The sequence below is a fragment of the Takifugu flavidus genome, chromosome 6 (genome assembly GCF_003711565.1).
Source record: "Takifugu flavidus isolate HTHZ2018 chromosome 6, ASM371156v2, whole genome shotgun sequence".
Taxonomy (NCBI): domain Eukaryota; kingdom Metazoa; phylum Chordata; class Actinopteri; order Tetraodontiformes; family Tetraodontidae; genus Takifugu; species Takifugu flavidus.
In genome coordinates, this window is record NC_079525.1 from 8,437,833 (window position 1) to 8,452,240 (window position 14,408).

General features: G+C 44.2%; 1 protein-coding gene across 11 annotated transcripts; it reads left to right on the top strand.

Annotated features, from left to right (window-relative positions):
- Nucleotides 1-14: 14 nt before the first annotated feature.
- Nucleotides 15-12,892, top strand: alg13 (ALG13 UDP-N-acetylglucosaminyltransferase subunit). 11 transcript variants are annotated; one of them, XM_057035863.1, is made up of 27 exons: nt 29-201; nt 314-366; nt 463-590; nt 858-941; nt 2,001-2,051; nt 2,128-2,174; nt 2,306-2,378; nt 2,470-2,551; nt 2,884-3,049; nt 4,646-4,709; nt 4,840-4,957; nt 5,068-5,132; nt 6,227-6,327; nt 6,769-6,854; nt 6,928-7,189; nt 7,293-7,400; nt 7,754-7,892; nt 7,960-8,128; nt 8,488-8,520; nt 8,596-8,651; nt 10,468-10,536; nt 10,606-10,726; nt 10,827-10,946; nt 11,605-11,645; nt 11,729-11,834; nt 12,011-12,121; nt 12,197-12,892. In XM_057035863.1, exons 3-27 carry the CDS (start codon nt 471-473, stop codon nt 12,556-12,558), a joined length of 2,754 nt encoding a protein of 917 aa, XP_056891843.1. In that variant the 5' UTR covers nt 29-201; nt 314-366; nt 463-470; the 3' UTR covers nt 12,559-12,892. The 11 variants fall into 11 exon arrangements, 10 of the variants coding, with proteins under 10 accessions (XP_056891838.1, XP_056891841.1, XP_056891840.1 ...); XR_008951027.1 differs by lacking the exon at nt 314-366 and having other exon boundaries at nt 15-201; nt 11,729-11,880; nt 12,197-12,543; XM_057035858.1 differs by lacking the exon at nt 314-366 and having other exon boundaries at nt 15-201.
- Nucleotides 12,893-14,408: the final 1,516 nt, after the last annotated feature.

Sequence of the window (14,408 nt, forward strand, 5' to 3'; positions counted from 1 at the left end):
TCCTGATAACGTTACATTACTGCCACCAGGTGCTGACGGCTAGACTTATGTTTATACACGAGAATCCAAGAGAATGATACAGGGCGACCCCGCCTCTGACCCGGAGGCAGTAAGGTTTAAGGTCCCTGTGACCGCTGCGACCCCGTAAGGGAAAAATGGTTAGAAGAAGGATCGACGGAGTCATAATATGTGTACATTTTTGTGAGTTGTTGATTTAAGTCGCAGTGCTCACATTCCTGTTTAAATGTTACGAATTAATGTATGGCTCCGATTCTAAATTTGTACACCATTTTGTGCTGGGAACTGTTTACAGAATTCGCCGCTTTGGTTTGTAAGCGCGCCTGGCGGTGGGCGTGTCTACAGCAGGTGATCAGCTGTGATTAAACTCACCTGTGTGTGCGGGCGGTGCATGTAGTAAAGTCACAACTCGTCTTTTCTGTGTGTTGTGTTCTTATCATACAGGTGGAGGGATGCAGAAAGGCCTTAAAAAATATTTCGCTAACATGGACGAGTACCTGTGCAGCCTGGGTCTGTACCGGAAGATGGTGGCCCGAGACGCATCTAGTTTGTTCCGAGCCGTATCAGAACAGGTGGGCTAGCACGGGGCTATGGGAGCCGCTGCCGTGTTTAGCAATTAAACTGAAATACAGTAATTAAGGACTGATGAGGAGACTTCAGTTAAGGGCGTTCTCTGTTACCATGGAGACCAGACAATTTGTAATGAATTGTTGACCTTTTTTTTTCCAGCAGGCGCCATGAGTTTAATCTGAGTTCGAAGCGTTAAAGGGAGAAGGAAATAAATGAGTAGAATACCGATTATTGCTAATACATCCTCAAGAAACTTCATTTGTGTTTAGTTGTATTACTCTCAGAACTATCATCAAAAGATCCGGCAGGATTGTGCCAACTTCATGCGAGCCAACAGGTGCAACTTTGAACCGGTGAGTCGATTCAGATTTATTTTGTTTTAGGAGTTTTGATGGTTCATGTCAAGATGGACTTCATCATTTTTTTTTTTGTTAAAATAAGTGAGAGCAACGTTCACAAACGAACAAAGGCTTAGAGGGACCAGATCGTACGCAGAGCAGGGGCCTCGGGGATAAGGGTGTGTATGCACAGAAGTGTGCATACTTTTAACTTTTGATTAAGCTGAATGTGCTGTGCTCTACACCAACTTGGTCGTTGGCATATGCACGTTTTTAGTGCTTTGTAGCCGTTGGCTACCCACAGAGGTGATGCTGGGAGACCATTAATGTCCACAAGATCATTCCTGAGGGTGGTGTGCCCATTAGTGATAAACGCCTGAACACTCTGAGATTACATGAGTGGATGTAAAAGTGTGTTTGGACTGGTGCAGAAAACACTGTTAATTGGGATGGGTGAGTACTGATACCAGGTATGCGGCCGATTTGTTTTACTTCATAGTATTGATTCTTGTAACAACTGTCAATACCAGCCACTGATTGGGCAAAAAACCCAACTTATGTGGAGTAGTGCTCTTTGGCAGTTGATAGTGATACCGCCGCGGTGTGACACTACTGTAAATCACCCCCTTATGTCCTGTTTAAACCAACATATCACACTGCTCACAAACGGCTTACCAAAACATCAACTGCAAAATTACAGTTTCACAAGGTGAAATGAAGAGTCATTCGTTTGAGGTTTCCTGCCGGTCTGACCAGCTACATCGGATCAGCCAATATTTTTATTGATATTTTTATTCTCAATTCTCATTGACCCGGTCAATGAGGTTTCTGTCCTTTAGAAACTGTCCAAGAAGCCCCTGTCCATAGAGAGTGGATGGTTTGTTTTATCTCATTTACTCTCTAAGTTTCACCGCACTGGCATGTTTGATGGTTTGAGTTTCAAACAACTTTATTGACAAGTCACATAGTGACCTGCTTGTTGCTGACCTGTTACTGAGCTGTTTGAGGCCTTTAACCATGGAAGGAATTGTGTCAAGAATCCGAATCAAGCTGTTCTTGTTTCATTAATGTCAGTTTGTTGAAGGATCCTTCGAGAAGTACCTGGAGCGTCTGGAGGACCCAAAGGTGAGTCTGTCATCATGTGGGTGTTAATGGTTCAATGATCGTGGCAGGTGTTGATGCCCAGTGATGGTGTTTTCAGGAGACGGTGGGTCAGGTGGAGATAAAAGCTCTGTCTCAGCTGTACAGGTGAGAACTACCCAAGTAACAAGTCCAATTTATCAAGTGTTTAAGATATAATTTGAATGTGGTGGATATCACATTAATTCAGCAACCGTTTCCTGTCTCAATGCTATGCTAACAGTGTTTTGTGTATGTAGGCGGTGCTTCCAGATCTATCGTTATCCGGGAAAATCGGCAACAGTGATTACAGAGGCGGACTTTGTTGACAAGGTGCAGCAATTGAATGTTTTCTTGCAATATGGAACTGAAGTGGGTTTCACAGCCTGAAATGTGATTCAGTGCTACCTTGCTTGTTGCTTAGGTAACGCTGTGTTGCTCCATTAATGGACATTATGATATAGTTTACCCGAAGAGCTACCCCATGTCTGCTGCCCACTGTCAGTGTGAGTGCAACCTTCTGAGATGTTTTCACAACCATTGATGACTGCTAACATGCATCACCTGAGTAACATAAACCAGTGGTCATCAACCCAGTCCTACAGAGCCTGCAATCCTGCCTGCTTTCACCTGGGATCCCAGTTTCCTTTGTAAAAACTGGGTAGAACAGAAAAGTTGCCTGGATAACAGCCCTTGTAGGACTGGTTGGATGAAAAACATATGTAGCAGCTGTGAATCACCTGAGTCATAACTGAAACTTGACTTCTCGTCACTGGAGTCTGGACATGTGCAGGAGGGTTGTTCTGTGGACCAAGCTAAGTTCAATGTTTGTTTATAGCTCTCCTCTATGAGCTGCTGTATACCAAAGTGTTTGGTTTGGCGGAGGTGGAGCTCTGCCAGGCAATGGAGGCTTTTAGAGTCGGAGGGCGTCGCTACAGAAACAGCCTGTCCGTGTGTAGTGATATTGATGTTGGCTATGACACTCCAGAGGACAGGAATCAAAGGTACACATACTCTACACCAGGGGTGGGGAACCCTTTTCATATCGAGGGCCATTTCAATTTTTATAAAGTCCTCCGAGGGCCATACTATTATGAACACATACCTAGGGATGCAAAAAAAAAAAAGTCTATAATTACTGTGTTACTAAGTCTCATGATTGCTGCATTTGAGTTTGAATTATTTATTTAGCACACATGCATATAAAAATCACCAAAAAAATAGAATAAAATGACAAGTAAAATATGTTTTCATGATCATACAAAACAATAAAAAGAGGTGCAGAGTTGAGGCAAGAGACCCGTAAGGGCCTGTTCGAGGCCTCTACTCACAAAAACTGCAATACAACAAGATAATCAAGAAAATAAATGAAAAAGAAAGAAAGATAAAGACAATAATAACAACAACAACTAGAAAGCACTCGGAGAGCGCAGACCTCCGCCAAGCGCAACAATTCCTGGCATATTGTGATTTCCACCATAAATATTAGTCCCACATATACTTTGACTACATATTTAGATTCCTTGACCATAAAAACATACCGTTAGCCACTGGAATCATAACAATATATGTCTTAGTTCAATAGTTATTCACGAAAAAAAATTCACGCTTTGAAACAATTTAGCTTTGTCCGGCGCGAGCGCCTCAGCGGCGGCTACGAGGCGCGTTCACGAACTCTCCTTCGGCGTGAGGTTTCAGCTTCGTGGCTATTAATTCACTCACCACAAAACTTGCACGCGTAATATTCTCTGTCGGTACATGGTCGTGTGAAAGCTGCTTGTTGAGCCTCCAAACTCCGGCGAAGAGCGTTAATTTTATCCAAACTCATCTGTCCTTTCAACTCGTCGAGTTTAGCGTGTTTCGCTAAGCATTTTTCGTCCGTGTAAATCAGTCCAGCCCACTACGTACATCACATGCTGTGTTCACTGACCCTGACCTTGACTCGGACATAACATAACCGTCTGTTTTATCTCAGAAAACGGGAAAATATTTCCTCGTTACGAAAGAAATTTCAGGATACGAAAGGCAAAAATACGCTACCGCTGCTACTCGCAGCTCGCGGAGTTTAGCGAACGGTCCCACTGTATAAGTGCACATATAAAATATAAAAATCTTATTGCGTTGCGGGCCGGTAGAAATGGTCTCGTAGGCCGTATACGGCCCGGAGGCCGGAGGTTCCCCACCCCTGCTCTACACCCACGAATGTTTTCATTGCTCATCACCAAGATCACCTCTTGGATTGCGATGTTAAAATGCACAATGTGATCTTGCATATCCAGCTCAGCGGGTGTTTTCTTCCTGTGTTGCTGCAGTAATGAAAAATGCACTTTTTCATGACTAACTAAAAATTATGTGTGATAAATGTCCCATATTATGCTGATTTTCATCTGTTTCACACAGTTGTCAGAGGTCACGCAACACTGTATTCAACATGTGTTGATCCAAAAATTTCCCTGATCTGGAAGATGGGGATAGTTTTCCTGCACAGACTTAAAATGCACTTCTGGGGGCCTCGGAGAAATATTAGTTCTCTTAAATGTTACATAATACGGGACCTTTTTTAAATAGTCCAAAAAAACTAACCCTAGCTCTTTCACCAGCAGGGAGGAGTCAGAGGTGGGTGGAGCTTCTGAGGAGAAATTATCTGTGAGCGATGATGCAAAGGTGAGTCATGTGACCGCTAGTGTGTGCAAGATCGAGGGTGCTCTGTGTTACCTGATGAAGCAACTTCTTTATTTCCTGATTCTGCTCTAAATTTAAGTACCTGATGAATTCTGTGGCTTTCATTGCACAGCCTCCTTCAGAAGCCCCGCCCCTCTCCAGACTCTCCCTACCTTACAAGGTGATGAAGTCTCTGGACAGAGATGTTTACAGGAACTTGGAGTTCGATGTGTGGCAGGACAACTGTAAAGGTAAACTGTCACTTGAACAACTGATTGCATCAACTATGGAAATGTCAAAAGTCCTGAGTGTGAGATCATCATTGACATCACTACACATGAGGCGTGTCCTGTGCTGACAGAGATGCAGAAGGCGGAGTACATGGTGTTTGCAGGGAGGCAATACTTCCTGGGAGACAAGTGTCAGGTAACACCGCCCAGCCAGCCAGCACCGTCGCATACGTCTCATGTCTCAGCTGCGATGTATTGTCATTGTCGTATGCTGTTGTTGCCCCACAAATCTTCCTGTTGGGTCTGAGATTCTTCTAGTTTAGGGAGCATAAAAGTAGAGTTGAATGTTTAATGGCTCCTTAGACTAGTTATTGATTGACAACCTTAGTCTCCATAGAGGAGGAACACATGATGTCACTGACAGATCTGTCAGGCTGAGGGATTTGCTGTCGACTGGATTAGTACCCTTCTGAAGGGCACCTTGGCAATGACCTGGATATTTCAACATATAGCTTCTACTACCAGTCCCAGCTTTTCAGTTTTGGCTTGGCAATTGGGAGTTCAGTCAGAAACCCTGTGGTTCCTGCAGCCATGTGTTTGGTCTGCTGCTGCCATGAGACGTGAATTAGTTGGTGTCTGGTGTTCACGTTGATTTCGACCTCTCCTGATGGTGATTTCAGCTTTCCTTTAGTTGATGCTGTATCACATACTTGACCAGGTTTGAACACACAGCAGCCTAGCTTTAGCTGTATGCACGCCTGTAGGTGTGGTTGGGCTGGAGTTTCAGTTCCAGTTAGGTCATTGGTTCTATCCCGGACCCTTATGGGCACATGGTCTCCGATCAGTTCATTCACCTATTGGAATGTGAATATTTAATTAAAAAGTTTCTCCCGCCTGGATTTATATCCAGCAATGCACCGAAAAGATTCCTCAGATCCTCGGACCAATCAGCTGGCAGCAACCACACCCACTTTGAGGCTGGACTCCTGGACAACATCAGAATTGTCTCCATGGCAAACTGCTGATCTTCATTTTTATTATTTCATGGTTCTTGGTCAATATTCAACTTCAGGCTTCACAAGTCTTTGTCTCTAAGTGGCTGCAGGGGGCACTGTAACTGGACATCATCATCATTTTCTGACTGAACATTTGTGATTATTGCTGTGGTGCCGAGTCATCCCAGGAGACTGCCTGGACCAAAAGTATTTTCCAGAAATGATTCAGAGGAGTGATGAACGCTCTGAACTTGGATCCTTTTTATTTGGGAACTTAGAAAAGATGTGTTTTCAGGTACGCCTGGAGCCAAAAGGGAAGTACTACAATGCCTTCATCCAGGAAGTAGGAGCACAAACGTCAGCCGTCACCGTCTTCATTGAGGAGCTTGGAGAGAAGTAACACACACTTTCATGCTGTCCTACACTCTGCAAGAAACCAGACAATCCTTTCTTTGGAAGAACCAGCAGATCTTTTTCGTCTGCTGGTGTCTAAGACCAATTGAGTGAGTGGTCAGAAATTCAGTGGGCATAGACAATGTGGAAGATTGAACAGTAATTGATGGTTTTGTGGAGCAACAAACATGGCACATTCATCTGTGGCCAAAGAGCATGATGTGTCTTGCAGGGGGAGGGGCCTGGGACAGGAGGTCACCACTTGAGTTTCCTGTGTATGAAATGTCCTGGTCATAACCAATGTTCTGTTTCTCATCAACAAATGTCAGTTCTTGCAGAGTCTGGAACAACCATTTCACATGACATCAGTGGGAGGGCTCTTATTGATCACCTGACAGGTGAGATGAAACTGAAATGTTCTAACTTGAACCCTCTGTGTATCAGGCACTTGGTTCCTCTGACAGATCTTAAACCCGTCAATCCAGTTCCTGCCTGGAACATTGCTGCTCCTGCTCGAAAAGGAGAACTTGGTACATATGTTTTGTGATTGACTGACTGCTAGCTCCTCTGGACTGAGTGACTGTATTTATTTATTTTTGTCAGATTTGGATTCCAGAGGTCAGCGTCACCGGCATCGTTACTTCAGAAAGTCACGCGGTAGCAGTGGTGTGAAGGGGGCGGAGCTCCTGATTGCACCACCGAGCTCCTATGGGACTCCGGCAACCTCTGGGCTGCCACCTCGTTTTCAAGCAGCAGCTCCTCGTCCACCCCCTCCCCCAACACCAGCGGCCATATCTTATGACCCTTACGTTTCCCCTCACCGCCAAGCTCCCCCAACAGCCAGACCTCGCTACGGAGCAGCCAGGTGAGGTTTGATCTGTGTTTCATGTGTTTGTATGACTAACACACCTCTGAACATTTGGACTGACGGCCTGTGTATATTTATTTGTTTGATGGATTCTGGTCAGAAGCTCTGCTCGCTTTCTGAACCGTCATCTGATTGGTCCCCAGCTGACCTATTACAACCCTGGAAGACGGTATTGCCAGGACTACGACAACTACACCTTCAGGTCGCGGTAACCACGAACAATCATTTGTCAGAGATTGTGGCCAAGAATTTGGATAAGTTTGTTGTTCTCTTTAAATATGGATTCAATGAATAATCATTGAAGGTGTGAAAAGATTAGCTGATCTAAACTGGGATTCAGGAGGAAGGTCGCAAAGGTGTGACGACTGCAGCTTTCTCCAATGTGAATCTGAATTTAAAATGCTTTGGGCTGCAGCCATTTTAATGAATAAAGGTCAGCAGCTGCCCCCACAGGAGCAGGGTGTAATGACAACTAAGGGTGAAAATTACTCCTGAGTTTTGACATGAATAAGCCACAGGTCCTTCGGCTCAGGTCTAACGATAGTACTATGGTTTGTCAAGGCGCAGTCGTCGCCAGCTGGCAGCTCTGAATAAAGAGTGTCAGTTTAGCTTCCCTGTGGGGGAGCCTGGAGACCTGGACCCAGCCATGGCCTACTACCAGCTCGATGATGGTGGCGATGCTGTCTTTTCCTCTTTGACGGTGAGAAAAGGAAATGAGCTATAGGAACCTATGAGTCAGTAACTTACTGAGTGATGTTCATTTTTAGAGTCCAGCAGTGCCTCCATCCCCCACCATGCGAGCTCCACCTGGAACCTCCAGCTCCACATACCAGGTTCAGAGAGGCCCTGGACCCCTCCCATCCTCACTGCCACCTGGAAATACACCTGTGTGTTCATCAGAGGAGGAGCTGGAGAACTGCACTGTGGAGGATCACGGTAAGATTTAGTAAATCTTTGTGATCATCTTTCTCCTGATCTCTTGAAATTGAAAATATTGTAATATTGTATTTATATATATATATATTTAATATTGTATTTTTTAAACATCATCTTGGTCATTAAATCAGTCTCTGTAGCTGCACAATTAAATGGTTTTACCCTTTATTGTGCTACATTGCAAAGGAAGTGAAAAATTATAAGCTAACCTTTGTATCTTCATATAATTGATCTGAGTCTTTAAGGATGAAAGTTCCCACAGCATGCTGGTGGCTGGCTACAGGACTGATCTTTGGTCCGTCACCTGGGACAAAGTAAAGTCTTTAAGTCCTTATTTGTTTTTGCTTCCTGTTTGTTAGCTGAGTTCACAGACTACATCTATGCGAGTCAAGGTTAGTGAAGTCAAGTGACAAATGTCTGACTCTTGAGCAGCAGATAGGAAGTGAATGACGTGTGATCTGTTGCAGATCAGACCCACTCAACCTCAGGTGTTTACAGTTCTGCTGATCCAACTGCCAATCAGGTAAAACCTGACCTCCAACTCAAACCAGTTAGTTGAGACTGCTAGCCAATGTCTCATTTTCTACTGATTATTTTTTATTTTTTTTTTTAAATGTATTTATTTTTATTTGGTAAAGGAGGAAGTTTTCTAAAGCCTAAAATTGTGTGTCAGTCACACTTTTTCTATTTTGCATAGCATGAGATCAGTTGAACCTGACTGTTAATGAAATGGTAAAGTAGCAGAGGGTGTTTTCAGCTGTATTGGTGTTGATGGAATTAACAGGTGCACTAGAGTGGCAACAATGAGAAAACCCCCAAAACAGGACTGGTTTTACGTGGAGGTAATTTTAAGTTTCTCCCTCTATATCTTTTTTGGCTGGTTTTTCACTAGTGCTGGTATTGGCTTGAGTCATTTTCACTACTGGCAGTATGAGGTGATTCCTTAAACCTTCAGAATTTGCACAGGTTGTCCAACTCCTCCAGGATGGCACATCCACACGTGCCATGGCAAGAAAATTTTAAAGTGTTTCCCAGCACAATCTCCAGAAGAGACTAGATTTTAAGAGACAAGCAGTCACTCTAGGAGAGCTGGACAGGGCCGTAGAAGGTCCTCAACCCATCAGCAGGACCGATACCTGCTCCTTTGTGCAAGGCGGAACAGGTTGAGCACTGATCATGTCCTACAGAATGGTTTCCAGCAGGCCACTAGTGTGACCGTCTCTCAGAAACAGACTTCATGAGGGTGGCCTCAGGGACCAACATCCTGCAGTGGGCCCTGTGCTCACTGCCCAGCACTGTGGAGCTCGACTAACATTTACTAGAGAACATCAGAATTGGCATGTTCGCCACTGGTGCCCTGTTCTTTTCACAGATGAGAGCAGGTTCACCCTGAGCACCTGTGATAGACATGAGTCTGGAGAAGACAAGGAGAAAGCTATGCTGCCTGCAACATCATTCAGGTTTGGTGGTGGTTCTTGGGGCATATCCACGGAGGGATGCACAGACCTCTACTGGCTAGAAAATTGCAGTCTGAGTGCCATTAGGTATTGGGATGAAATCGTTCAACCCACTGTCAGACCATACAATGATGCAGTAGGTCCTGGGCTCCTCCTGATGATTGAAAGGCAGTACCTGGAGGATGAAGGAATTGATACAATTGTGTAGCCTTCATGATCACCTGATTTTAAACCCGATAGAACACCTCTGGAACATTATGTTCTGTCCATTAGGCACCGCCAGGTTCCTGCTCAGGGATGCCCTTACACAGATCTGGGAAGACATGCCACAAGGCACCATCCGTTTTCTCAGGAGGTTGCCACGAGGTTGTCGAACTTGCATACAAGCAGATGGGGGCCACACAAGATATTGACAAGCATTTTGAGTTGCAGAAATTGAATTTTGGAAAAATTAACTAGCCTGCCGCAACATTACAGTATTTTACTCTGATTTTTTTTGACTGTGTATACAAATAAGCCCTCTAGAGGCTGAAAACTTTTAATTCCATTAAAAGATCTGCCATCCTTTCGTTCCTAAGACATTGCCCTACCCTTTTCATATTGAGATCTGATGTATTTTCAAAGTGTTCCTTTTTTTTTCTTTTTTTTTTTTTTGAGCAGTGTATATTAATGTATATGTGTACATACTGTATGTATATCTGTTAATCTCTGCTTCCTTTAATGAGATTGACCATCAGGTCAGTTTGTTTAGTTTTGCTATGACTGTTTAGGGAAAAATATGATTGTAGCTGCCAGATGAACTTGTGATGGGAAATCAGACAAGATCAAGCTGTCTCCTTACAGTCATTCTGACCTGTAGTCATTTTCATCTTATTGTGAAAGGATGAGCAGGAAGGAGAAACCACAGACTCCCCAGCAAGACCAGGGCTGAATTACTGCTACACTCAGCAGGTAATAATGAGTTTCACAATACGAGTGCTTCAAATCATCTACCAACACCTGACATCATGACTGTTTCAGGTCAAACCACTTGCTGTCATCTGCTCCTCACCTTCCTCCTCTTCATCCTCCCCCTCCTCACCTTCATCACGAGTGACTGCAGCTCACCTGCCAGCAAGCACACACACACAGTCACGACCAGGTCCGTGTGTCTCCCCCCCCCCCCCCCCCCCCCCCCCCCACCACACACTCTCTCACTTGTGCTGCTAGAATGAATATTATTTCTCCCCCCCCCCCCCCAGTTGCCATGATGATCCCAGCTGCTTCACCCTGGTTGGTTAATGAGTTGGGAGAAGCTCTGTGTTCAGTGGTGGCTCCACCTCCTTACTCCTACGACCCTAATGGAAGTGATTTGCCCAGAGGTCCACTTGTCTTATTTGTCCATCTTATCTCTAACTCACCAATCAGTCTTATATCTGCACCCTCAATGATCTGCAAGTTCTTGCCTGTGTCCAAAACCACCTCTGTTACCTGTACTGCACTAATGAGGGTGCCTGAATGTTAAATGAGGATCATTGCACCACCCTACTTGGTACACTTTTTCCTATAATGAACTTTAGAAAAATAGTGCACAACTGATGCGCCTCAAACCAAATATATCCCGCCTCAAAGAAATATATCCCATCGAACATTACGGTCGCACACGAGAAGCTAGACACAAAGCTAATTATTGCATAACAAATTAACTATTAATGACACAATAGAACATCAACAAGCAACCAGTTAATGTTTTATAGTTGAACAAATAAATTAACTTGAACAGTGCTGACATAGATCTGGCGGTATTGATACGAGTACCACAGTTTTTGGTTAATCAGGGTGGTCACTAGTAGTTTACTCGCCCTGTTTACTATGTAGGGAGCAGGAAATAGAACAAGAGGGTGGTTTCAGATGTGGTCCAGGTGTGGTTTGATGCCAGATATGGTGACTTGGAGCCACAATCGCTCAACGGTCATTGGTTACTTTAACTGCCTAATGTGTGTGCTTGTCTGTCTGTGTGTGTGCTCTACGTCTTGACAGACTGCAGAGTTCTCCAGTATTATTTCAATTTAGGAGTTCAAGTAAGAGATTTCTCTTAGAATTATTTTCTTACAAATGTGCAGTGACTCACATCTCTGTCCATCTGTCTGTCCCTCCTTCCCAGTGGTACCACCAGAGCTACTGGCAGCAGCAGGCATATGCTACCAACTCAGCAGAGGGCCCCTTCCAGCACTACGTGCCCTGCCTGAGCCAGGAGTCGCCCTCTCACGGTAATGCACCCTCTCGTGTTGGTGGCTACCTCACAGCTTTGCACAGGTGCTTGAATTCCTTGGAAAAGCTTTAGAAAATCAGCTTTATCATATTTCTGTTAGTACACTATGCAACAATTCTTCATTGCGAACACACAGGAATTAGAACCGTTGACCTGGTTCTGTTCTTCTCCCAGTTGCTCCACCTTTATACACTGAAACAGCTCGAGGACCCCACCCGCCTACATCTCCCTACCCAGAATCTACCAGAAGCATGGATGCGCAGACAGATGGACCTGGTGCCAGTGGTCAGTATGGTTCTCCTATATTAAATGATGGATCAGACCAGAACAAACATCAACTGATGTTCTTCCTCTCATCAGGCCCCACCCCTTCCATGGAAGGCCCCCTCATCAGCCCAACTAACCCAGGCTCCTCTGTTCTGTACCAGGATTCTCTGGCACCTCCACAACTTTTGCATTTGCCATATGAAACGCCACTCCCTCCCACCTACTTGTCTGCTGCCCCTCCCCTACCTTCACACACTATTCATTCTCCCCACCTCTCTCATCATCCCTCCTATTATGCCTGTGTCCCACCCTCTGCACACTGGGGGACATTACCAGCAGGAAGCCAAGCTCCAAGACTTTACTGCCCTACCCCCAACCCCACCCACATTGTTGGGTATTTCACCACCCCGTCCCCCCACCATACAACTACACACTATATTCCTCCAACCATTTAGCACATAGTTAGCTTGAGCCCAAGAGCCGCTAAATTTCATCTTGGTTAAAAAAAAAAAAAAAAAAAGTTCAAATGTTCATTAAAACCTAAATTTAGCTCTTCTGAACTGAGACTTTAGGCACACACAGAACTGAAAATGGATGTCTGTTACCATGAAAATGAGTGCAAAAATCCAACAAAAAAGGCGACTGTGTTTAACACTTTGATTGGAGTCCAGACCAGCCAATATGAAAGAGGAGTGGGGCTGTTTATGTGGTCAGTCCCTGTAATTATGATGGGATGTATTTTTGTTGATCTTGTTTGTTATTGGGTGAATAAAGTTCACATCACCAGCAGGCTCTGTCATCCTCTGTAACCATGTGATCAGTTACCCATCATGCCCTGGGTCTGAGGCAGCCATGACATAACCACTACAGTTGTAGGTAGTGCTGGGGTCCTTAATGACAGGATAATTTAATATGGTTTTAGAGTTTGATCAGTCTGTTTTAGGGCTAAAATAACTCAATTAACATGTTAACAATCATGGTGTCTCTGTTCAACAAGGTTGACATTGTAACATCAGTGCTGTACTAACAGGGTTGTTAGAAAGCTCATGCTGAAAATGAAGATTGTTTTAAATTTTTTTATTTTTTTGATTCATTAACATAACATTCAGTGGTTTGTCCCACAGTCATAGTAACAGTTCAGCGGGGATCTCCACTGTCCAAAGATCACAACCTCCTGGAATTTGAAGTGGTCTTTTCAACCAAGTGGGATGGATGAGTGAGTCAGGTGTTTGTGCTCAGGGCCAGTCAGAACATCAAGACCTTACAGTGCCAAGCTGCCAGGTCTTGCCCACATCCACTAGCCCTGGAAGACATAGTAACGTGTTGAGGATTCAACACGCCTCAACCTTATCGTGACCTACATGTGCATTCAGAAGAGGCAGGTCATGGAAAGAAAATAAATAAAATGAAAAAATAAATGGTATTTTTCCAGTGATTTTTATACTCATTATCAATTTAACTTTGCCGTTTTTTTATTATCTTTTAATTTTCACTTTTACCATTAAAATACTGAGAAGAGACTACAAAACGGACACAGTGCTGCACCGCCTACATCCAGAGGCCAGGTTTGACTGGGCCTCAGATGAGGGCGGGGCTTTATGTCACTATTAAATGTTCAAATACGAATACTATATGAACTAAATTTTCATAGTTTAGCTTTCATATTTTATATAATGAGCCATCAACAGCTATATCTCTGTAATGTGTTTCTTGTGCCATACGATCGCTGGCGAAGAAGCATAAGGGAAGCCAACACTTCTACAGCCTCATGTTAGGGGGCACTAATGATGCCAGGGATTGGCAGTGGATTAAGTGATTTACAGGTAGCGTGTCAAGTGCTGAGTCATCAATTTTTTTCTCTATTGCCTTGTTGTACATTCAAAATGGAGAATCTCGTATCTGAGCTCTTCATCCTTGTCATGAGGGGCACTTGGTGTGTCCGCAACAGTCACCGTCTTTGCTGAAAACTGGCCACTCTTCCTCTGGAGTCCACCGAAGCTCAGGACCATCAATCCATCTTTTGCTGGTCAACAAACAACCCACCTTAAATCCCCAAAAGGATTTTGAGCTCTATGGATCTATCATTTGCTTCTTAGATGGTAGCTATCCTGTGTGCCACAATAGTTTAGAAAAAAAGTAACTGCAAAAACATCAATTTATCAAATTATGCTGACATCTAGGTGGTTGAGTCGACTGGCAACTGTCCCTCCTTTTACTCGCTGGTCGTTACCATAAAGAGTGTCCATTTGATTAATACCACTTCCAGTCCCCGCTTGTTCCACTTGGTTCCTTGGTCTTTAGTGTT